At 29.5% G+C, this 24,559-nt stretch overlaps 1 protein-coding gene across 1 annotated transcript; it reads left to right on the top strand.

Annotated features, from left to right (window-relative positions):
* The first annotated feature begins 1,595 nt into the window (after nt 1-1,595).
* Nucleotides 1,596-18,103, top strand: LOC136975437 (pseudouridylate synthase TRUB1-like). The gene is made up of 7 exons (XM_067270492.1): nt 1,596-1,736; nt 2,651-2,731; nt 6,254-6,312; nt 12,559-12,640; nt 15,752-15,952; nt 16,074-16,130; nt 17,909-18,103. Exons 1-7 carry the CDS (start codon nt 1,598-1,600, stop codon nt 18,082-18,084), a joined length of 795 nt encoding a protein of 264 aa, XP_067126593.1. The 5' UTR covers nt 1,596-1,597; the 3' UTR covers nt 18,085-18,103.
* Nucleotides 18,104-24,559: the final 6,456 nt, after the last annotated feature.

Genomic DNA, 24,559 nt, shown 5'->3' with positions numbered 1-24,559 from the left:
ATTTTTTGAATTCATATGTTTTTTTTTGTTATTTCGATAGAATTACAAATGATTTTAACGTAGCTGATGCACAATTAAAACACGAATAATGCATAAGATAAAATTCATCTATCGTTTTACCAGAAAATGGCGCCCTATTATGATGAGAAACTCTCTCGACCAATCATGGATGGCAATTGGCCATCCATGATTGGTCGAGAAAAAAGCCACGGAAAAACGTGTTGCTACTTTTATATCTAGGTCTTTACCGCGGCATGGAGATCTAGGTGACCATGGTATCCAGGGAATACTTATGATGATACCTTTATTTATAATGTTTGTTACTTTAAAACAAAAATAAATAAAATAATATATTTCGCCTGACTTCGATTAGGTAAGGTTAGGTAACTAAAGGCCCGAACGTGGCCGAGCGGTTCTGTCCCTGAACACTGGGAATTCGGTCGTGAGTTTGCGCCTCGCCCGGACGGGCTGGCCACGTGGAATTTTCCAGGTTTTCTCCATGTCTGTAACGCCTGAATAGGTCCTTTAAAAGACCTATTGGAAGGCATTTCTTTCCCGCGTAACATCGCGTATCCAGAGAAGGCAACGGGGCACCATTCTGGCAATAACTTCCTCTAGGACATCACTTGGCACGCAAATTAATCCCCCCCCGCATGTTTGCCGACCGACATCAGGGTGACCTGATATGGCACATGAAGAGAGAGAGAGAGAGAGGTAACTAAAGCAATTTAAGGTAGACCTAATTGAATAGCATTCTCCAAAAAAAAGACTAGAGACACATGCCTCGTCTTACCCGAATCTGCCTTCAGCAACATACAGCCTTAAAATCCCGGATAAGACACTAAGTATATATTTAGAAAAAAAGAATCTGTATTACAGGCCCATATTTAGCTGAGGCCCATTAGCTTTGCTTATTCTTATTATATATTAACTCGAATTTGAACCCTTTCTCTCAACGGCAAGCTTTACGTTTATGTTATCTGTTCATTTGCAAAAGTAACGTTCCGATTAATCTGTTTTTGCCTATTGTTAGCAGGTCTACCCCATAATGGAATCACCGATGGTCAAATGAATAAAGTTAATGAACACTGATGATCTCAGGTCCGCACTTGACCAACAGGCTTGCCATTTGGAGTTTTCTGGGTTTTCATAACGTGTTTAACACGTAAATGAAGACCAATTTCTCGTATAAAGTCTTGAAAGGAATTCCACTTGACAGATCGTCCATGTGTCGCGTTGTCATATTCCATAAACTATTAATTCCACAATGGAATCAACTATTCGTGAATTGGAAATGGAAAACGAAGTTTCTGTCAAAATTGTTAGTGAAAAATTATATGTTCCCTTCAGCATGAATGCAGTTCCTTCGCGGCAATAGACATGCTGAGATTTTTGATCGGTTCTAATCTACATTAAAATGTTAATTTTTTTAAAAAATTTTATGCTGGGAGTTTAAAGGAATTAAAAATAATATTGCTAACTTTTAAATTATAATTATATAATTTAATTCTATAAAAAATATAAATAATTTTGGAGGGAGGATATAAAAATGTTCCACGATTTGTACAGACGACAGAGGGCGCTGTAGGGTGTAAACATGTTGTCGGTATACAACGTGACTCGTAAAGAAGTAAAGAAAGCATTCGACGTCCTTAAAGGAGTTTTTGCTGTTAATAAACCAAAAAATACGCGTTGTGATGACGTTTCACGTATAATAACTCTCCAACTTAGTGATGGTGAATTTGTATTTTTAATAGTTTAATTTAAAACTACACTAGGATCTGATAAATACTTTGCTAGAAGTTATTTTTAGTTCATTCGTATATACACAAATGATTTCAAAGTAGCTTCTATCGATTGTTTTTCTTGCTGAAATCATTGTAAATCACAGATTTATGAATGATAATTTACTAAAATTATTCGAATCAAAGCTTCACGCTTTTATCTTCTTCACGGCTTTCCAGATTAAATTTGAAACTGTGAATTATAAATTATCTCAATGAAAACTCGTTCGTTTGAAAGTATTTAGTAAAGTAAATGATATGAGTTATCAAATAGTCTTAAAATGTTTCCAGTTTTTAAACTCAGAATATGCATTTTCAACTTGTATTAAATGTCAGTCAATGGCACTACAAATCATTTTATCATTAATAACAAATGATATCATTTTGGTCATTTGAAATTGTACAAAAACTATTTCACAAATGATAACATTTGAAAGTTATATGATATTTTTACTAAGGAAGAAGAAATATAGATGAATCCTTTAAAAAATTTTGAAATGAAAGTGTAAAAATAATTACATTAAGTTAGTTTTTGAAATGCAAATTTTATCAGAGTAAAAAAATATAAATGTAGATGAACTTTTATATACTTATAGTAAATATTATAGCAATATGGAATAATTTTCAATAAAATGATGAAGTTCTATAGAAATCATTCAAAAAGCACAATGCTAATAATTTTGAAAGAGATAGTTTATTACTTGATAAAATGTTTTATTTGTTGGCTCCTTAAAAATTTACTACTGTTGTGTCTTATGGATACTATAAATATGGAGTTGATTATCAATAGAAAATTAATCTATTGAAAATTTTAGATTATATTAAAAAATATTTTAAATTGTTATCTTGCATATTTTTATTTACAGATTTTGGCTTTCCTCTTCATGATTTTGGATTTAAAGTTCATCATAGTGGAAATTTGGAATATCCAGCAAGTGGTGTTTTAGGTAAAATTATGATATCAAATTAAAATTCTTATTAATGCCTATAAAATTATTACTTTGTTTAACTTTGTATAAACTAAAATATTTTTATTTGAATGTAATTTGAAAAATATAATTAAGAACAATCAAGCTTTTCTCCAGCCTGAAAAATTTAATTTGTGTTACAGCATATAAATGCCAACATACATGAAATCTTTCATACTTTTAAACATTATCCTGTAGAATTATTATACTGTTTCATACTTTTCAAATATAAGGGAACATTTAAATTGACAACTTGTATTTATAAGTTTATGATGTTTTTAAAACTAAAATTATAAAAAAACTGTCTTTTTCTGTTAATTTTTAACAAGATTAACACCAAAAGACAATATTTTTTAATTTTAGTTGTAAAATTTGGCATGCAATGCTGTTTTTATGTATTTATAATGTAATATGCATTTCTGATATATGAAAATACTAAAAATGTTGAGAGATTTTCATTAACATAATTAAAGTTTTTAATTGATTATGTTTAGTATATGAAATAAATAGTTATAGACTAATTTTTAACTTAAATTTATATTTTATTTAACTTTACTTACTCAGGTTTGTTATATATAACAGAGGGAATGTATGGCAATTGGTCACAAAATGACCACTTCAAGATTTTTACATTTTTGGACTCAGACCTTGAAATGTCTAGAAATGCAAAAATATTTGGGGTTGTTTTTTTGAATGTGTGGATGTTGTGTATGTGGCATGATTTTGTTTATTCTGAAGCTTAATAACTTCTTTGCTTTTTATCAAAAATTTCTGAAATTTTGCAGGGAGGTTTGTGTATTAGGGGGATTGATGCTATTAAATTTTGGTGATTAAAGGTTGAGGGGGTGGGGAGATAAGCGGTTGTATGTTGTATCTTGAGCAGGGTCGGACTTAATGATGATTTTACTTGTTTTTAGCATTTACAGTTTTTTTTAAAATCTACTCCTACCCTCAAAGTTTTTTTTTTGCCATTTATAATAGTTAAAAATATAAAAAGTTTTTTAATAAAATATCATAACAAATGGCACCACGCAAGCAGATTTAAATGTTGCCAGGAAAGTTCAGCAACTCATTGTTGGATTTTTTTTGTATAAATGAAGAGGAAGATCAAAATGACTACTAATATCAATTCATAAAAAAATACTTTCCAATTAAATGTTAAATATGAGAGAGTGTAAGACTAGACTAATTTTTAATTTTTGTAATTTGATTTATAATTATGATTCAAAGTATATTATTCAAAATAATTAGAAGCTATGTAATATGAGATTTTATTTATTAGCAAAATTAACATTTTCAGTCTAGTTTTAATATTTAGGATCTGTGCATAGTAGAGTTAGAGTTATTCTAAAAAATAATTCTTAATGAACATCAAAGCTATTAGCAGGAAACTCTAAAAGAATTATATATAACTTTTCTGTACCAGGAGTGATGCTGTTATCTTTGTTCAATACCTTGTAAGACTTACCAGTGCTCTAATGCACAATGTTTAATAAAGTATTTATAGTAAATGTGATTAAGTTTTCTTCTTTCATTATTTATTTGATCAGTAATTTAATTATAAAATAAAACTGTAAACTACTTACAGTGGTAATTAAGTCAATATTACAATATCCCCATTATTAAAAAATTTTAAACTAATATATAATTAGTCCAATGGTAAATATAAGATTAATTACAAATAATTTAATAAAAATAATAATTTAATTACATATTTTTAATAATATAAATATTTTTAACTTGTTATATTTTAGGCCTACACAATTTCCTCAAGTGAATGTTGGTAATGAAAGTTATACAACTGTTATTTGGTTGATAATAATTCAGAAAATAATGTAGTATATAACTTTGTTATTCATACATCCATGGGCATCTGTAGGGAGCAAACATGGTACTTGCCCCACTGGGATCGAGTAAAAAATTCCATAAATTATAATTGTCAAAGTGATGATTGTGAGATATGTAAACTTACGCCCTTGACCATGAGACACTTTGATGTACTACTGTATTTTATAATCTAGTGAAAAAAATTAAATAATCAAAATAAAAATTTATTGATATAATTACAGTATTTGTTTTCAAACTTTACCCCCTGGAAAAATTTTCTGCAGATATCCATACATACATCTTATAACTTTAAATTTTATGTTTTACACATATAGAGTAATGCTTAATGTAATCACTTTGGAACTCACTTAAATTGATAACAATAATAATAATAGATTTTAGTGAAAATTTTTTAGTTTTATTGATTCTCATATTAAAAGGACATGTTAAAAATTGTATAAAGTAAAATTTTATCAGATTTAGTTGTTATTATTAACTAATATTTAATTCATCCTGTACTAGCAGGAGCCTGTTTAAATTGATTGTTTATTCAATTAAAATACAATCAATCCAATCAGTTTATTTAAAATTTGGCATTCTACACAAAAATCATTAGTACAGCACCCGAACCATTGCACCTTTCTCAAATCTCTCTTTGGCAACATCATCTACAAGATGAGCTTTAATTTGACATTCAAACCATGTTTCTACCCTGAACTGTTCTCTCAAAGCTAGATAGTAATTGAGGTTTACCAAAATTGATATATAGAATTGTTTGCTGACTACAATCTTTAATAACAATAATTAAAGTAGGAAATGTCAATAATATAAACTACTGTATTTCAAGCAAATTACAATTAAAACAAGTTTAATATTTAAAGCATTGAATTATGACTGATAATTATTGCAGGTTATTAATCACATATTAAGACTGATAATATAAAAAACAGTTTAAAAATCCCTGTTTATCTAATGGTGATGATGTGACAATAAGTGAAAGTTTTGTGTGTATTTTAATTTGTGATTTGGGATGTGCTAATTTTGATTACACGAAACAACTGATAATATCTATGATTCAATAAGCAGAGTCTACGGTATATGCTATATTATGTTTTTAAGCTAATTTATTCATTTGTATTTTAACTTAATAGTTGAAACTTTGTCATTTTAATTCAAATAAAATTATAATCCTAATATTATACCACTTAGCTTTATTTTTCTGTACATTAAATTAAATATTATTTGCAGATTTAGATATAATTTATGGTGTTTTCAACTTTCATGAATATTTCAAAGGTTAAAAAGTAACAATGGGATCATGAATATGTAAAAATTACATGTGTCATGAACCAGAAGTTATGTAAACTTGAAGATGGCCTATAGAATAGGTTGAAAACGTCGGTTTTGTATCAAAATAAATAGTCTCAGCAAATTAAGGTGCTTTGTGAGGATTGTTTATTAATTAAGTCTACTGAGTGTAGTGTTGTGGTTTGTAAAGATTACTGTATAATTTTGATTCTTACATTAGATATATAATATGTTTTTTAAATTTTATTTTAGTCATTTCCATTTATAAATATTTTATTTTATGAAAATTAGAATTAAATAAAATATTTTTAAAATTTATTTATTCATGTATTTAATATTTATGTATTTATTTGTTTTATAATATAGTATGTGGTCTTGGTAAAACTGCAGAAAGTAAAATGAAATATATCTTAAAAGGAGAAAAGGTAATTCTAATCTGAAATGTCGTTTTATTTTAATTTTTTTCCAAGAATTTTTACTTTAATAAATTAATTATAATCAATATAAGCAATAACTTATTAATAATACAAAATGTTAAAATAAATTACAGGTCAAATAAATCAAAAATAGTCAAAAATCCAATCAAAGTCAAAAATAAATCAAACTTTCAATAAGACTTTTATTATGTTAATAATACAAGTATTTACAGAAACTTTCAAAATAAGCACATTCTGTAGCTTTTTATTTCTGCCAATGTTCATACATCTTGCAGCTCATTCTGCAAGATACAGTGGAACCTCACTTAACGAGCATAATTCGTTCCAGAGTCTTACTCGTAATGCGAAACACGTTAAGTGAAACAATTTTTTCCATAGAAATTAATGTAAAATGCGATAATGTGTTCCATGCCGAAAAAATGCTCAAATGTTTTATGTATAATGTTTATTCAAAAAAAAAATTGTACAATATACACTGTTAAAGAGCATGAATCATCATCATCTTTTCTTCTAGCGCAGAATGAACCATCCTGGAATGAAAATTCGATTTGCAGAAACAAAAAAAAATTACAGCTAATGTTTGATAAACACTCCAAACGATATGCCAAATTCTTGGGTTATGTAAAGGCTATAATTAAATGTTAGAAATTAATTAATTTCTAAAATTTAATTTGGAATCGGTCATTAAATTTAATGACCCAAGAATTTGGCATATTGGCATGTTTATTATATAAACGGGCTATGGTTGTTGATGTTTATAAGTAATATGTGTGAACACAAGTTTGGAAAACTATGTGATCACAAGTGACACTAAGATGCTAGTGGAACGAGTGCTAAACACACACTGATGGAGCATGCGCACAATTCGGGATTTCCCCTCTCCTCATCACTCATTATTCAAAATATCGCTCGTTAAGCAAGGCAAATTTTTACAATTTGTTTTGCTTGTTATGCGAAATACTTATTGTGCGAGGTGCTTGTTAAGGGAGGTTCCACTGTATATGAATTCCTTGGGGTGATCTCCGCAGTTGTTTTTACTTCTTTTGCTGATTTGAGTCTGTGACCTTTTTTTTAGTAGAACATTCATTTTGGAAAAGCTGTGAAAGTACAGGAAGTCCCATAAATAAGAAGGCTATGGCAGTATATGTATCTGGGATGTTTCAAATATGCAGTAACCTGGAGAGTGTAATGCACTAGGAGGATGATGATGATGATGATGATGTGAGGGAGAATCCAACATTTTGCTTGCCAGAGATAAGGCTTTTTTTTATTTTTATTTTACTGCATCACAGAAGTAACCAAAAATGCCAATGAATTTCTTGCACTTGTTAATGAGTTTACCATCAAGAACAAATTTGTGATGTATCAGGAGTTTCACATCGAAAAAAACCAAAAGCATTATCTTACCCTTTGGATCTGTTGAGACAATATTTTTTTCCCTTTGTGAAAAAGTGGCTTTCCATGTCAATGAGGTTTGTTATAAAAAAAGATCAGGTTTCATTGCCAATGATTATTCTGATTAGGATATCTGGATCTATATTAACTATGTCAGGAAGTTTTTCACTGATGACTGCCCATTCTTCATGCTCATCTGTTAAATTCCTCAGAACAATGTGAGAACTGATACAATACATTTTCAAGTCATAGTGAAGAATGGCTTCTATAGAACTATAAGAAATTCTTAAATGATGACTAGATCTATTGGCCTCTTTGTAAACTTAGAAAATCATTCCTTCATTTCTTGCTAAAGTTGTCCTATCTGAATGGGGATTGCCCTGTGTTGATTCAAAGCCTTCTTTAAAATGCTTATGTTTATATTAACACTGTTTTGTAAATACAAAACAATGTTAATATCATATGCTTTTTTATGCAGATTAAATGTTTCAATAGTTTTTATCATGTTTGATATAGAATTTAATACTGATTCATTGCTTGTTATGTGTTGTTTCAGAATTCTGACACTTCTCAACTACATACTTCAATACTTTTTGATGTTTTGTGCTTTAATACATCTGAATACAGATATCTACTGAACAAGTACTGATTGACATGTCTAAGAAAATGTTTTAACATATGCATGCTCACAATTACATATTTTCAGGCAACATCAAAAGTTCAGTTTATTTTTGACTCTCTCTAGTAATATATAAATTTATATATTGTAGTAACATTAATAAAACTAGTAAAACTAGTAAATAGCCAGGATGATAGTACATTTAAAGTTTATAAGAAAATTTTTATGAAGTTTAATACAGTGGGTGATTGGTTAATGAACAGTTCGGTTAACAAACAAATCGGATATCGGATAATGTACACTTTCATGAAAGGTTTTTATGTTCAGACAATGAACTCCTCACAGAACAAACACAAGAAGCGACATAAAATAATGAATACCGATTGGTCTTTCCTTGTCTTCGGGCAACAATTTGGAGTGCAGGAGACGTTAACATCAATGCTCATCCCAGTATATACTGATTGGATAGTATTCCTCCAAACTTTGAAACTCTCTCTTGTAATTCCAGCCTTTTATTTTTCTAACAGAAACAACTTTTTTATAGTATTTGCGAGACTGTCGGGCAGGCACTTGTTACGTTTTGCATCAGTTTTTATTTTTGAAAGGTGAGAGTACAATAGCAAATGTAGAGAGTGGACAGAAGATGTCTGATGTTGCTGGGCAGTATGACTTGAACAGGTCTACAGTAGGCCACAGTTCAATCTTATCTAAGAAAGATACTGTATAATCAAGAAGATTCAAGCAGCTTAAGGAGTAACAAAAAAACCACATCTGAGAAATACAGAACATTGAAGAGGTCATAATGGAACCTAAAATGGATCTGATGACAGAAGAATGCCAAGAACTCTTGAATGAAAAACACCAAGAAATTTGGCGAGATATGTTTTCTTCTGAAAAAGAGGATTAATGCCGATATCTGCCATTAAACATCTTTTAAAGAAGTGGGAGGATGTCAGAACAATGGTCTTAGAATGGCATCTTTAACCCCCACAAATGGAAAAAACATGACTAATAAAAATGCAAGACTGTGTATATATGTATTTATTATTACATATAAATAAACGTAGTAAGAAAGTATATATTTTTTATTTTCTGGGGTCTCCGGAACAAATTAATCAAATTTCCATAAAAACCTATGGTAAATCAATAATCAGTTAACAATTCGGATAGTGAACAAAGTCTTGGAACGGATTATGTTCGTTAACCGATCATCCACTGTAGAAGAAAATACAAAGCTGCTTTATTTTTCTTCATCATACATTTTTTCACACTTCAGGAACAAACAGTCTTATGGCAAAGTTGACCTTTTATTGTAGACTCTTATCCACCTCAATACGTAAAACATGTAAAAAAATTTTCTATTGGCAATGGCCTGTGTTTTTTTCTGCTAAAGTTTTTGTGAAAATTTTAAATTTATATATCATATTTTGTGACATGTAAATCATTGTTGTTTAAGATTCAAAGCTTCCTAAAGTTTTCCCAAAGACTAATAAATTTTATAGAATAGTATTGAGAGCTGACTTTATTTGTTCTTAGATATGCTCAAAATGAATTTGACATTTTCCTGATATAATATAGATCTTGTATTTAAAAGTTTTCTTCCAAAAATTAATGTGGTATTAATAAAAATTAAATTCTGAATTATGATTATTGTAATGACTATATTTTGATTTTTATAACAATATTGTTTTGGCTATCTATTGTATGCCATATTGTATGCCATATCTATTGTATATCATATTGTATGCCATATCTATTGTATGCTATCTATTGTATGCCATAAGCTAAAATGTGAACAGTATTATTTATGTAGTAAGACATTTTACATAAGATACTTTATTGTATAAAAATAATTTATCAAGTTAATAATCCAAAACCCTAAAACTATGAGTTTGAAAAGGAAAAAGCAGTTTTTTTAAAATCTATTATTTATCAATAAATCCTGTAATCCTATAAAAGTATAAATTTATTAAATTGTCTCTTAAATTTTCCAAATTTATTAAAATATTAATAAACTGGAAGAAAATTTAATCAAAGATTAACTCTGTTATATGATCAAAATTATTAAATTGAAAAATGAAGTCTTTCACTATGGGTCGCTATTGTACAAAAAATAAGTTTTCTTCTGACACATTGTAATGAATATTTCTTATAACATAAATGTATTTTATAATGTGTAGATAGGAAGTGGCAAAATATATACATCTACATATTTTCAAAATTCAAATTTAAAAAAGGAATAATTATTCAAACTAGATTTTAAAAGAAAATTCATTGTTAAGCTGTTCTATATGAAAATATTAAGAAGTCTGAAGATGGAATCAACATAGTTTCAAAAACAATAGAATATTCTAAAGCAGGGGTGTCTAACCTTTTTGTTTCACTGGGCAACATTGGAAGAAGTCATGGAGTTATGGGCCACAAGTATATTATATATACTTGTGGTCCAATCTTTAAATATATATACACCTATCCCTTGTTTTACACGGTACTTCTTTTACACGTTTTCGCTTTTACACGGTTTAAAAAATAAATGTAGAAAATAAACTGGCTATGATCAAAAGGAACAATTTTTAACTCTAATTTACATCTATATTTCAATCCACTTTAATTATATGTTATAGTTGATATTTAGGATACTAGGTGACAGTTTTATTTCAATCCGTCAAATAGTAACCGATAAACCGATATAGGGTATTTCCCCATACGCATGAAGTTGCATTCATTGCACATAGTTTTAAACCAAAAAATTTTAATTTTTCATATTCATAAGTAACAAACGATTACATTATTTTTAATTACATTTTTTACATTACATTACATTACACAATTACATTACATTTTTATGAATCTTTCAGATTTTATTTTTTGTTCCTTTGTACTTTGTATTTAATTAACAAAAGAATATATTTTTTTTTTTGCCTTTCAATATTTTTGTTTGATTTATGTACCTTTAAAAAATTGAAAAAATTCATAATTAATAAACAACGAAATTATGCGTTTTTTTGCATACTTTTCAATTTACACGGTTTTACATTCAAAAAGATACAAATTCGATTTACATGTTTTTCTCAGGAACCTATCTTCCGTGTAAATCGAGGGATAGGTGTACTTGTATATTTAAGGATTAACATATCTAGATTATAGTAATAAGTATTAAAACTTTATCACAAAAAAGGATATTTAAAAAAATTACTTCTACAGACACTTTCAATTTTTACTTAGAAATAGATAAATTCATTTATTATAAAGGAGACAAACAAAAATTTATTTGAAAAACACAAATATTTGTTTTATTTGGCTCTATAATTAATAAAAAAATGACAAAACACCATTTTCAAGTGCATTTTTTTTTCAACTAGTATATTTTTAAATAATATGTAGCTCAAAAAGTAGCCAGTGAGCCAAATGATATTTTTTACGCCAAACTGAAATGAATGGTAGCCAAATTTGGCACAAAGTAGCCAAATCTTGCAATAGTGGAAGGAATACTAAATAAAGCTGGAGTTGGAACTCAAAGGATTATAGACCCAAATGCGTGGAAAAGAGAGGAGGGAAAAAAGATAAAGTGAAGAAGTTGGAAAATTAATATTTGTCAATATTTGCATAACAGAAGATTTATTTAACCTTTCTCACTACTATTTATCTTTTGGCCTTTCTCTCTTTTTCCTTAATTTGGGGACTATAATCCTTTGAGTCACAACTCCTGCTTTATTTAATATTCCTTTCTCATTCACACATTTCCAAATATTTGAAAATATTTCTTTTCCACTCAAAAATAAAATATGTATGAAGGTTTATGGCTTTGTGAAACTTCTTTGTTGAGTTTATGCCGAAATAAATAAATAATAAAAAATTAAAAAATTTGTCGGTTTTGTTTATACATTTATTGGACCGCATGTGGCCTATGGGCCATGGGTTGGACACCCCTGTTCTAAAGACTTCTTTTTAAGTTGATTATACTTTATTAATTATCACATGGGGAAGTAAAGAATAATGAAATATTTTTATTTATTTGAGAGATTATTATAAGATTTCACTGACTAAATACATAACAGTATAAACTTCAATAAAATTGCTTTACAATATAAAATTTAAAAGCATAACTATAATTTTTTTAAAGTTTAACTACAGTATAATTGCTTTACAGTATATAACATTTAAAAATTATATTTATTATTTGAATGCTTATTAATGTAAAATCTATTTTAAAAATTTAGACATACAACATCACTATTAAACTTGGTCAAGCTACTGATACTCAAGACTTTCATGGAAATATTATTGAAGAAAAACCTTTTGGTAAGTACATATTTATGATTTTAAAGGTAATTATGGCATAATAATAATGCTATTTGATTACAATAAAAAATATTTTATAAGAAAATATAGTTACTTAGGAGTTGCCTAGAAGAAAAAATATAAAATTTGAAAGAGAAACAAAGAATATCTTTTATAGAAAATTACATTACGTTAAAATTATAAAATTAATAATAATATATTAAAAAGTGAGATTTTTTAAAGGATGTAATGATTAAGCTTCTTTGAAATTTTTTGAAATCAACTATTCATAGGCTGATGGAAGATTATCCTAGTTTCTGCAATTAATGATTTTAAGTTTATTTTGCAAATATTTATTGTTTCTGAAATTCTGTAGTTACTTAAAGGTTCAAGGGTTTGAGAATTGTTCCATAAAATACATTTTTATCAATAATTTCAAGTGTAATTGAACTGTAATCTCTTCTTACTGAAATCATTTGGATATACTTTCTGATTTTATTGGCTATTCATTTTTTTTTGGGTTCTGTATATGCTCTACATTGCTGTTATAATTTTTGTTTCTGATTTGAATTTTATATATTCTATTTGTCATTAGTGAGACACTACTTGTTTTAGCTTGTAAGCACTAAATTGGCCTTTCTCTATTGCTAGACTTATTACACCACTTTAGGACATTAAATTAGCCTTAGAAAATCACTTTATTATTTCAAAAATGAAGGCATTTTGGATCTAAGTCCCTCTTCAGCATGTTGTACAATAAATAATTTTGAGATTGATATTAGCACATTTATGAAAAATACAGTGACAATTGGTAAAATGACAATAATAAAATATTGGTTACAGATCAGAATTTCTATGTGTGATTTAACATGCTGATTTGGTGCTTAGAACATTAAAATCAAACAAGCAATAAGATGAAAAATATACTTAATAATAGACACTGTTAAAACAATAGAACAGAATAATAAACTGATACACTGCTAAACCGTAAAATAATAAATAAATAAACTGATATACTGTAAAATCAATAAGATGAACCAATAATTTGCAGTGCAAAAATAACAGTGTCTTTTATTAAATATATTTTTCATCTTATTGCTTGTTTGATTTTAATGTTCTAAGCACTGAATCAGCATGTTAAATCACACACAGAAATTCTGATCTGTAACCAATATTTTATCATTGTCATTTTACCAATCGTTGCAATTTCACTGTATTTTTCGTAAATGTGCTAACATCAATCTCAAAATTATTTATTGTACAACATGCTGAAGAGGGACTTAGGTCCAAAATGCATTCATTTTTGAAATAATAAAGTGATTTTCTAAGGCTAATTTGTCCTGTGGTGGTGTAATAAGTCTAGCAATAGAGAAAGGCCAATTTAATGCTTACAAGCTAATACGAAGACTAGACAAGAAGCATATCATAGTACTATTTGTTTTGTTATTGCACAAAATATGAAAGTGGATAAGATTCCTTTTAAGAGTTAATATGTTTTTTGGCTATCTGTTGTGCAAATTTGATAAGTTGGATGTCTGAAAAGCAGAGAAAACATGTTATAAGTGGATATGTATAACTAATGTATCAGAATTAGAGTTAGTAGAATTTTTCAGGAAATGACTAATATATTTTACAAACTCTTTTGAGTTGCTTGTCATTATATTATTTTAGAATAGTTGTCAATAAATTTTGTTAAAAAATAAAAATATAAAAAACAATTTAACTATATAACTTACCATTTTTCAGTTTTTGATAATTTTAATTATCATCTTAATTAAACTTAATAAAAAAGTTCATTTTTTGTAACTATGCCGGCCTTTCTTTATTACTAAACTTATTACACTGTCATTCAACACAAGAATACCTGGAAATCAATGATTTGTCTCCTGTATTTTGTCAAGCACTGTGATTTTATTGTACATTTCATAAATGTGTAGAATCAATTCCATAAATACCTAAGTTGAATTACAACCTTAAATTTTTACTTTTAACATAATCTAACTTATATGTTTTACAGTGGCGTAGCGAGGGGAGTGCAAGGGGGTATATTATGCACCAGGCGCCACTCACAGAGGGGTGCCCACATGGTCTCCAAGACAAACTATGTGTTTCTGGAGGGGGAGGGGGGTGCCAATAAAGTGTCGTGCCCCAGGTGCCAGTTATGTTTGCTATACCACTGATGTTTTATTTACTATAGTTACATTTTAAAAAGCTGATGAGGGACTTAAGGTCTGAAATGCATTCTTTTTGGAAATAAAGTGATTTTCTAAGGCTGGTCTTGTGTTGAATGACAGTGTAATGAGTCTAGTAATAAAGATAGGCTGACATAGTGCTTTCAAGTTTATACCCAAGACTAGACAAGAAGTGTATCATAGTAAAGTTCATTTCTGATACTGATTATCTTTGGAATTAAATTATTTTATTTTAATTAATTCAAAATTTTTTTTTAAATTCAAAATTGTCCCTGTAATGACATATATCATTTATTAATGAATAGTAATACTATATTTTTGTGCATATATATGTGTAAAAGATAATTTAAAGGGAGTGTGTTATATGCTGATTTTAAATTGCAATCATAAACTCGCACTTACAAAGCAATGGCTGCTCTCATAAGTGTCGGGCAGGTTATGCATAAGTTTATTTTTGTTCTAATTATTTTCTATAGACTATATGAGTACATCATCACAGCTTATATGCATGAAAATATGGTAACTAAAAATATGCTTTGTCTGCTCTCAAAATTTTATTGTTTTTATGAATGTGGGTTATAGTCAGGAAAGTAAGTAGTATATGTGAATTAATTTAATTTTTAGCCATTCAATAATTAAATACAGTGGTACTTTGTACTCAAACATAATTGTTCCAGAAGGTTGTTTGTGTGCTGATCTGTTTAAGCATTCATATTTCAAAACAACATTTTTCTGTCGTTGTTTTGAAATATGAGTTCTTTGAGAAGAGTTCGTAATATTTGTGAAACAGTTTAAAAGTTTTCATAGTTTTTAAAATAATTTATATGGCCTTATTTAATTTTTGAATAGTTAGAATTTAGAGATTTTTGTGACAAATATAAAATAATAATATAATGATTAACTGGTAGTAAATTTTTACAAATGAATTAATATTTAATAGATCACATAGACAGATATCAAATAGAGGAAGCCTTGAAGCTATTTCTTAGACCTATAAAATTAAAAAAAATTAATCCAAAAGCCTTAAAAATGGATTTAGGGCTTGATATTAAAGAAAAAAAAGAATGTAATATAATGTCTACATTGGTTATTGCTGATAAAATTAGTTGTACTGATATCAATCTACCATATATTTCACTAGGTAAGTGATTAGAATCAGATTTTTGTGACATAATTTTAAATGTATATTAATAAAATTGTTTTAATTAAAAATTATTTTGTAATTATTATTATTTTTTTAAAAATAAACTATATTTCCACAGAACTGGTTCATAGAAATCAATTTTATATAAGAAGTTTTGCCCATTATTTAGGAAATGGTGAGTTTTATTCTGATATAACTATGATAGTAAACCAAATATTTACACACCAGTTCATTTTGTTATGTATACATACAATGTAATTTTCCACTATGATTTTTTTCAACTTAGGAAATATGAAAACATTTCATTGAGAGGATATTTACTTTGCTTTACGTTCAGCTTTAAAATACAGCATTTATTCTTTGACTTTACATATGGTAATGTTCTAGGAGGAGAAGTAATTATTTTCTGCCAAACACCTGATTAAAATAAGCAATAAAACAATTAAACTTTGAAAAACAAACATTTTCAGTTAATTTAACTAGTCACCTTCAGGTTTGAACTACATATAATAATGGTTCAAAATAATTTGAACACAGTGCACATTCCATTTGAAATATGTCATATTATTAAATGACATTATTAAAATAAATGAATACCTGTGAAAATAACACACAAAACTGTACTAATAATAACCTAAAAAATAACAAAACCGTAAGGTTACATAAGTATATGAAGGTGCAATATAGAATTCTGACTTTACAGTCATGATTCTATATTGCACCTACAGTAATAATCTAGTGGTATAGTAGGCACTAAATGCTTGGTGGCTTCTGTACGACTAGATTATTTTATGGTCAAGATTCTATATTAAGGTGAGCTACAATATTCCTCAAAGTAAGAATCAATACTTTTTTTTTTTTTTTTTTTTTTTTAACTCTTTCTGCCCTGTGGGCACCAAGAGGGCCTCTTTTAGAGGAGCCCATTATGGGTTCGGCCAGGCCCACAATGGGGCGACCGGGTGGTGAGGGACGGGGCCCGACATATCCGAACGGACCACCCCCCGAAAATTTCATGGGGATTATTCGACTAGAATCAATACTTAGTATTGATATCTTTATAAGGAATTGATCCATCAATGAAATGTATTACTTTTTTATTTATATCTGAAGTGTACTATGAAGAGTACTAAATACACTTTAATGCATTTTCTAAATGAATTTAAAGTACCAAATAAATGAAATGCTGCAAATGTTAATAATATAATGTCAGAAATGCATTGTTATACAAATTTTTCTTTTTATATTTATTAAAAATTTACTTTTTTATGAAAAGTTTTCAATACATGTATAAGTATTGATGGAACAATAAGCAGCTTTTATGAAATTTTCAACTTGATGCTGTATTTTTTTTTACGTATTGAAATGCAATGAACGAAGTGAGCAAGCTTTCTTGGCAGTAACTCAAACAGACAAATTGCTGGAACACATTTTGCTAAGTATGACTTGACCAATTTGAACGAAATTTTGCACATTACTAGAAGTAATAAAATGGTGTATCATTCTAGGCCGAATTTTAAAATTTGATCTAGAACAGGAGATATTGGGTCAAATGCCATCCCCAAGTGAAGTCAATGGGAAAATTTTGTTCTTTGAATTTTAAAGAAAAACAAAAACATTGTATTTTATAATTTAATTTATTATAATCATATTTCAAATTTAAAGAATTTTCTGGAGGATTTTTCATTATATAAATAAATAAACACTAAATAGTTATTTGATGTAATATGAAACTGACTTTCAATAATGTTTTTATTTTTATTTTTTCATATTTATGAAGGTTAAAGCATTTTTTGAAATTATTTGATTTTTTCTATAAGAATAATTAAATGAATAAAATTAAAGTTAAAAATAGTTTTCTTATGTAAAGCTTAAGTTATTTAATTTTTTTATTATATTTTTTGATTTATATGTAAATGTATTTCTATAAATTATTTATTAATTGAATATTTTCAGTACTCAAAAGTTGTGCTCATGTTACATCCATAGAAAGAATGTCATATGGTATATATTCAAAGGAAGATGCTCTTGTTTCTTATGAGTGGTCATGGTCAAATATTCAAAAAGCCATAGAATTAAAACGTTCTTTACTTAATGAATATTGTAATAGTATGAAAAATCAAATTAAATAAAAGTTAATTTACTAATTTATGTTAAATGTTTATATAAAGAATTTATTATTGTATTTTTTATAAATCAAATTTTGCATAATATTAGTAAAATAGTCATCAAGTATAAAAAAAAACATCTCATTTGATTAACATCTCATTGCCAAATAATAAAATTGTCAAATTCATTCCTAAGCAATCAGACATTATTGGTGACAAATGCTTTTGATGCTTCTTTGCTTTCTAGTGAGATCATTGATTTACATTTTATGTTTCTAGCAAAAACATTTCAACTAAAAATTGTCAGAGAATTGTGCATCATTGTTACACAAATAAAAGTCATCAATGAAAGACAGAAAAGATCATCTTTAAATCCATAGATATGTGTTCTAAAAATTTGTATTAAAGAAATTTTACTTCTAAAATTGAAAAAATTTCATTTTGCAATTTGTTTCAAAATATAATACAGGGTCTTTCAAACAGAATGTTTAAATTACTCTGTACTTATATTAATTGTTATTTGAGAAGTATATGAAGTATACTACCTCTAGGAAATGCCATAAACTAAAATGGCAACCCCATAACAGAGAAGGCATTTTATATTCTATAGTCTAATTTTATATTAAAGTCAGAATCATTCATCATTGTGCAACATGCGTAATCTGCAGGAGCTGCACAATTTAATCTGCAGATTACTGTAGATTGATAATTTGTAGTGTGTTGGAAGACATGTATTGTGTGGAGTCTACAGTATTGTTTTCATGTTTCATGTAGATGATGCTCTGAGTAAGAAATTTTGGCATGTCTTGTGGATTGATAATGATATGTGTTAGGTGTTTAGCTAGTTCCTGGTGCAGTGATGTAAACTTTTTGTACCAAAAATTGTGATGTCTACACCAGGTGTTTTTCAGTTGTGTGTTCTGTTAACAGATTATTATTATTAAATAGTTAAGAAATTCTAAAGTGTCTCAAAGATCTATATAATGTGGGATCCTGCAGGTGTCTAGACACTACTCACCTTAATACCTCTTCCTTAATAATTGTGTAAAAGAATGTTTTGATTGAATTGTTGCATCCTATCATAATAATAGGAACTTGCTTGGATCACATTAATATATGAATAACTATCAATGAAAAGTATACACCATCTGATTTAAAGCAATGAGTGTCCTAAGATTAACAAACTATCTCAGACTGGAATGTAATACAGCATCGAATTGTTGACATCACCTTTCCCGTGACCCAAGAAGATCTCTAATTACAATCCAGTTGTGAGGAGGAAGATTCGAACCCAATCAGAATATTAGATGGAGGGACCCAATCTAAAGAGGGGTTTTCAGTTATTTTTGAACAAGTTTATTACAAGAGAAGTCAATGTAATAAGTGTTTATGCAAGTTTTTTATTTGTTCCGTTACTTCTGTAAATTGCCCAGAATTTCTGTTTCCATGAATTGAACATCTTTTTTTAACCATTTTGTCACCATTCATGTATGCAAACTTTCCAAACATCATCTAATGCTGCTGCTTTTCAGTTAAGCAGCTTCTGTTTCAGCCAACCAAATCCAAAGAAGTCAGGAGAATTGGCTTCACAGTTCTTCATGGGTATGTTCTTAATGACGTAGCTGTTTTCTGATAGAGCTATGAGAACCTCTATCAGCAATCGCTGATAGAGGTTCTCAAGATGATGATCGATCAATAGACAGGTGTGTGAGCTTGCTTTGTCATGATGCAGAAACACTTTGTGCATCTCAATAGGGTAAATATTAATATGTACTATACAGTACTGTAAATGGATTCTACCCACCTGGAAAGCCAGGGATTTTCATTGGTATTCGGAAAAAGTCGTGGAAAGTTAGGAAATTTTTCAAAAATTGCAGCATTGTCAAAAAACCCTCTGTATAACTCATTTTTCATATAGTGTGGCAGTGGTGTAGGCTAAATGGAAATTTTAGTCTCTTAAGCAAAATGCAATAAAGAGTACTCCGATGCTTAGCCCTCCATATTCATGATAGTATAGGAATTTTTTAAAACTTTTAATTTCCAATTTTTAAATTGAAATTGTTAGAAAATATAGGTAGGTATATTAAAAAATATTTGTTTTCATTGTAAGTAAACTTAATATCGAACAAAACGGAGAAACACATTCCAAAAGTAACCTACAAAAAGTTTTATAAACAAAATAAAAATTCTTATTTGTAACAAAATAACAAAGGTTAAAAAAATTACAGAATCACAAAGGAATTACAAAAATAATCACAGCAATTGCGTAATCGCATAACAATCAGTATTTTGGTTAAATAATTGAATTGATGGATAAGTTAATATACTCCCTATGACCACCAATTTAAAATCACAAGTTTATTATTTTTATTATTAAATATATATTGCATAAGTGATGCCATTGGATATTTTTTCTCGTCATATTGTTGGCTAACTACAGTCAGACCACTTTTTTTTCAAAACTGCAGAGTGAAACATTTCTGAAAAATCCCAATAAAATAGTTCCACAAACGAAGCAGCCGCAAAAATAAACAGATATTCATAAATATTATTATTTATATAATACACTGTTATAATATATATTAAAACTTGCAAAAGCCGGAACTGGATAGGACTTATTTTGTTTTCCGTGTATTTGGATTTCCTCCAATGACAGGATCTAGTCTTACTATTTTTCTATTACTTTCTACAAATGCCCTGAAAACATTTATTCACACTTTTATGGAGTTAGGTGAAAAAAATGAATTTCTTTACGATTTGCGTATAATTATCATTTGTTAGAGATGTCTGCATATGTTGTAAAGAATTTATATATGTATAATCAAATGAGCAAAGTTCAAGTCTAACGTCAGTGGGTCTCAGACAGAAAAATGGAAGTGTTAATGGATAAAGCGATCTTAATCTTGAAAGATAAATCTAACCGCTCACCAATTTTCTAGAACAATTATTACATCTTAGGAAATAAACCTTTATTAATAAGTGGAGGCGATGAATACACCTTAGACGGAGTGGATGTGGTTAGCATCCAAGTGTGATTTTTTCCCTTTCGCCATTCTCATAAAAACTAAATTCAGTTTCTGTAATTTTATTTTATTTATTGTTAGTACCCTATAGCTTTCCTTTCTTTTTTCAAACACTTGTTATAATTTGCAGCAAACTTTAATCTTGTTTTCGAATTTAGTACACCCTATATTTTCGGAATATACTTATTTCCTATTAATTTTATAGTGATGAAAAATACAGAACACGCGAGTTTCCGGCTTTTTCGCTTGTACAGTACTTCCCCGTATTTGGGTTGCAATAGTGCAATTTCTTTCCTTCCGTCCGCGACTCGTAGGTTCCGGCTTTCAGCAACATTTGTTAGGTTAATATTTGACTTTTCCACTTCCGGAAGTTTATGCCTTACTCAGGTTCTGTCTTTCATAGGTTTTATTGTTATTAAATTTCCTATGGTAGCTGTATTATATGTTGATCTAGTAATAGTCTCTTTAATCCGAAAAATATTGACGGTAGACTGCCTCACAGCTTAACAGGTTCCAAAAAACTCCTTTATTGCCTTTTTACAAATGCATTTCGGATCAGTATTATTTTTTCCGACCCCTCTTCAGTGCTATAAAACAAAATTTATATATTAACAAAACTAACGCGAGCAGAAAAAAGAAGAAACACTTTAAAAAAACCGTTTTTCAATACCTTAAGTTCTTCATATACTCCTTAACACTTGTACAGTACTTTGGAGTTCTGTTTACATTGCCTTCTAATCTTACTTTTAGAAGGCAATGTAATCAGTACTCGAAAGTACTGTACAAGTGTTAAGGAGTATATGAAGAACTTAAGGTATTGAAAAACGGTTTTTTTAAGGTGTTTCTTCTTTTTTCTGCTCGCGTTAGTTTTGTTAATATGTAAATTTTGTTTTATAGCACTGAAGAGGGGTCGGAAAAAATAATACTGATCCGAAATGCATTTGTAAAAAGGCAATAAAGGAGTTTTTTGGAACCTGTTAAGCTGTGAGGCAGTCTACCGTCAATATTTTTCGGATTAAAGAGACTATTATTGTAAAATAACAATACTTAATCTAGTAATAAGTGTTTAACGACTAGAAACAGTATAAAATGAATATACCGTCTTCATTTTAATTTGGAATAGTAAACGTTTATTTAAAATCGATCGTTTCTAGTCAGAAATACAAAAAATAAATAAATATTTTTCTTATGTAATTAAAAAATTCTCTTATGGCCCGTAAATGTCGAGCATAGTTTCTCTTTATTCTGATAACCTCGTTACTAAATAATACGTAAAATTTTACTAATAATTAAACTACTCGCTTATTGACCAGTAATATTTTTGTATATGTTTCTCTATATGTGCCCCTCTGTTTGTTTACGTTTGTAAGTGCTTAGAAAAAAGGTTATTAATGTAATATTTTTTTCTTACCAAAAAGAAATAAAGGGAACACGAAAAACAGAATTACATCTAAGCGATAATAAAACCCAGACTTTAGTGAAGGCCCACCAGTGGCCCAGTAGATGTACTCTTGTGTTCAGTACTCTTACTGAACACAAGAGTATTGTTGGTCGCGAGGTTCGCGCCTCACCAACGTGGATTTTTCCGGATGTTCATCATCTAAATAAGGGTATGTTTTCTATAGAAAGTCGTCAATCCCTGGTGTGTTGTGCTGCTTTATCCCATTACTCCAAATTCAACAAACAACGAATAAATAATTAGTTTTTGATTGAATAATGAAATATATTTTCTAGAATTAGAATTCGTGCTTCATGACATCAACATATGAGGCCTCTATCATGCTTATCACGGATTCGTCCAGACCCATATTGAGAGTGATGAGGGACGAGACCGACTATCAGAAACAAACTGCTTCGTGGAGTTCTTCACCTACCCGGATTCGATCCCGTGTCCTCTAGAGTGGCAGGCTGACCCTTTTCCTGCCTCAGTCATCCGAGCTATGATGATAGGCTACTATTTTAATACGTGGCCTTTTATCCTATTGGAATGAAATGAATTTGGCCAGTACGGTAGCGAGGAACAGGACATTCCAATCTTAATCTTAAATATTCCTGTATATGATAAATTATTAGGTCCTGCTCAGATTCCAATTTAGGCTTCATAATTACTGATCTTCTTAAAATCTTTGGTTCCATGAGAGCTTTCCAAAATGTCCAACTCGAACGTAAAAGCGAGTTGAACACTGCTCAACTCGCTTTTACGTTGGTTTTACGACCTGCTAAGGCGTAAAATATCATGGTCACGTGATTAAAAGCTTTTACGGTGAGGGGTTTTACGGCCCTTTTACGGCTAGTGGAGTCGCGGCCTTAGGTGCATACCAGTGTTCGATGATCTTATGACCTTTTAGAGTTGGTACCCATGTTTATCACCAAAGACTTTCAAACTATCGAATTCAGACGGCCGGATGGCCGAGCGGTAAAGGTGGCAGCCTACCGCTCTGGGGGACCCGGGATCGAATCCGAACGGGTCGAATAATCCCCAGGAATTTTTCGGGGGGTGGTCCGTTCGGATATGTCGGGCCCCGTCCCTCACCACCCGGTCGCCCCATTGTGGGCCTGGCCGAACCCATAATGGGCCTACTAAAAGAGGCCCTCTTAGTGCCCACAGGGCGGAAAAAGTTAAAAAAAAAAAACTATCGAATTCAAACTTGTGTGTAGACCTCGCCATTATGTAATTCTTATTGCTTGAGGATTTTTAGTTTAGTGATAAAAATTTAGTCAAACCTCTGAATAACGGCCACTGACGGGACATAAAAATAGTCGCTGTTATTGGGAGGTGGACTTTTTTTTGTAACTCTTTCCGCCCTGTGAGCACAAAGAGGGCCTTTCACAGCAAGCTCATTATGGGTTCGGCCAGGCCCACAATGGGGCGGCCGGGTGGTGAGGGACGGGGACCGACATATCCGGGCGGACCACCCCCCGAAAAATTACTGGTGATTTTCCAGATACGATCCCGGGTCCCCCAGGGCGGCAGCCTGATAACCTTGACCGCCCGATCGCTAAGGGAAGTGGACGTTATTGGAGGTTAATATAAATAAATAAAAATGAATTTATTTGCAGATAAACTTCGTAAATTTATTCCTTCTTCTATGCATTAACATAGAAAATTTCTATACTTATGCATAGAAATGGAAATAAGTGAACCCAACCTAATTTAATTATTTAAGGGGTTCACGCGAAGAGAGAGCTCAAAACAAAGGAAATGCTCGAACGCTGTCTTTTTACAGTTCAAATAGGCTACATTTGAATGCAATTTAAATTGTATTTCTGCTTATTTTCACTTGTTTTATTTGAACACACTCACTGTCGGAGTGTAAATTACACAAAATTATTGGTACAGTGATGATTTAACTGTATTCGTTTGGTCCGAATTGTGTACACTAAATGACGTTTAATAATGACGTCATTAATAACCTAGTACACTATTTAGACAAAAACAACGCACTTTATGTATAATTCTATTAATAAATTCTTTT

The sequence above is a fragment of the Centruroides vittatus genome, unplaced genomic scaffold (genome assembly GCF_030686945.1).
Source record: "Centruroides vittatus isolate TY-2023 unplaced genomic scaffold, ASM3068694v2 contig_371, whole genome shotgun sequence".
NCBI lineage: Eukaryota > Metazoa > Arthropoda > Arachnida > Scorpiones > Buthidae > Centruroides > Centruroides vittatus.
This window is presented reverse-complemented; position numbering and strand designations above follow the sequence as displayed.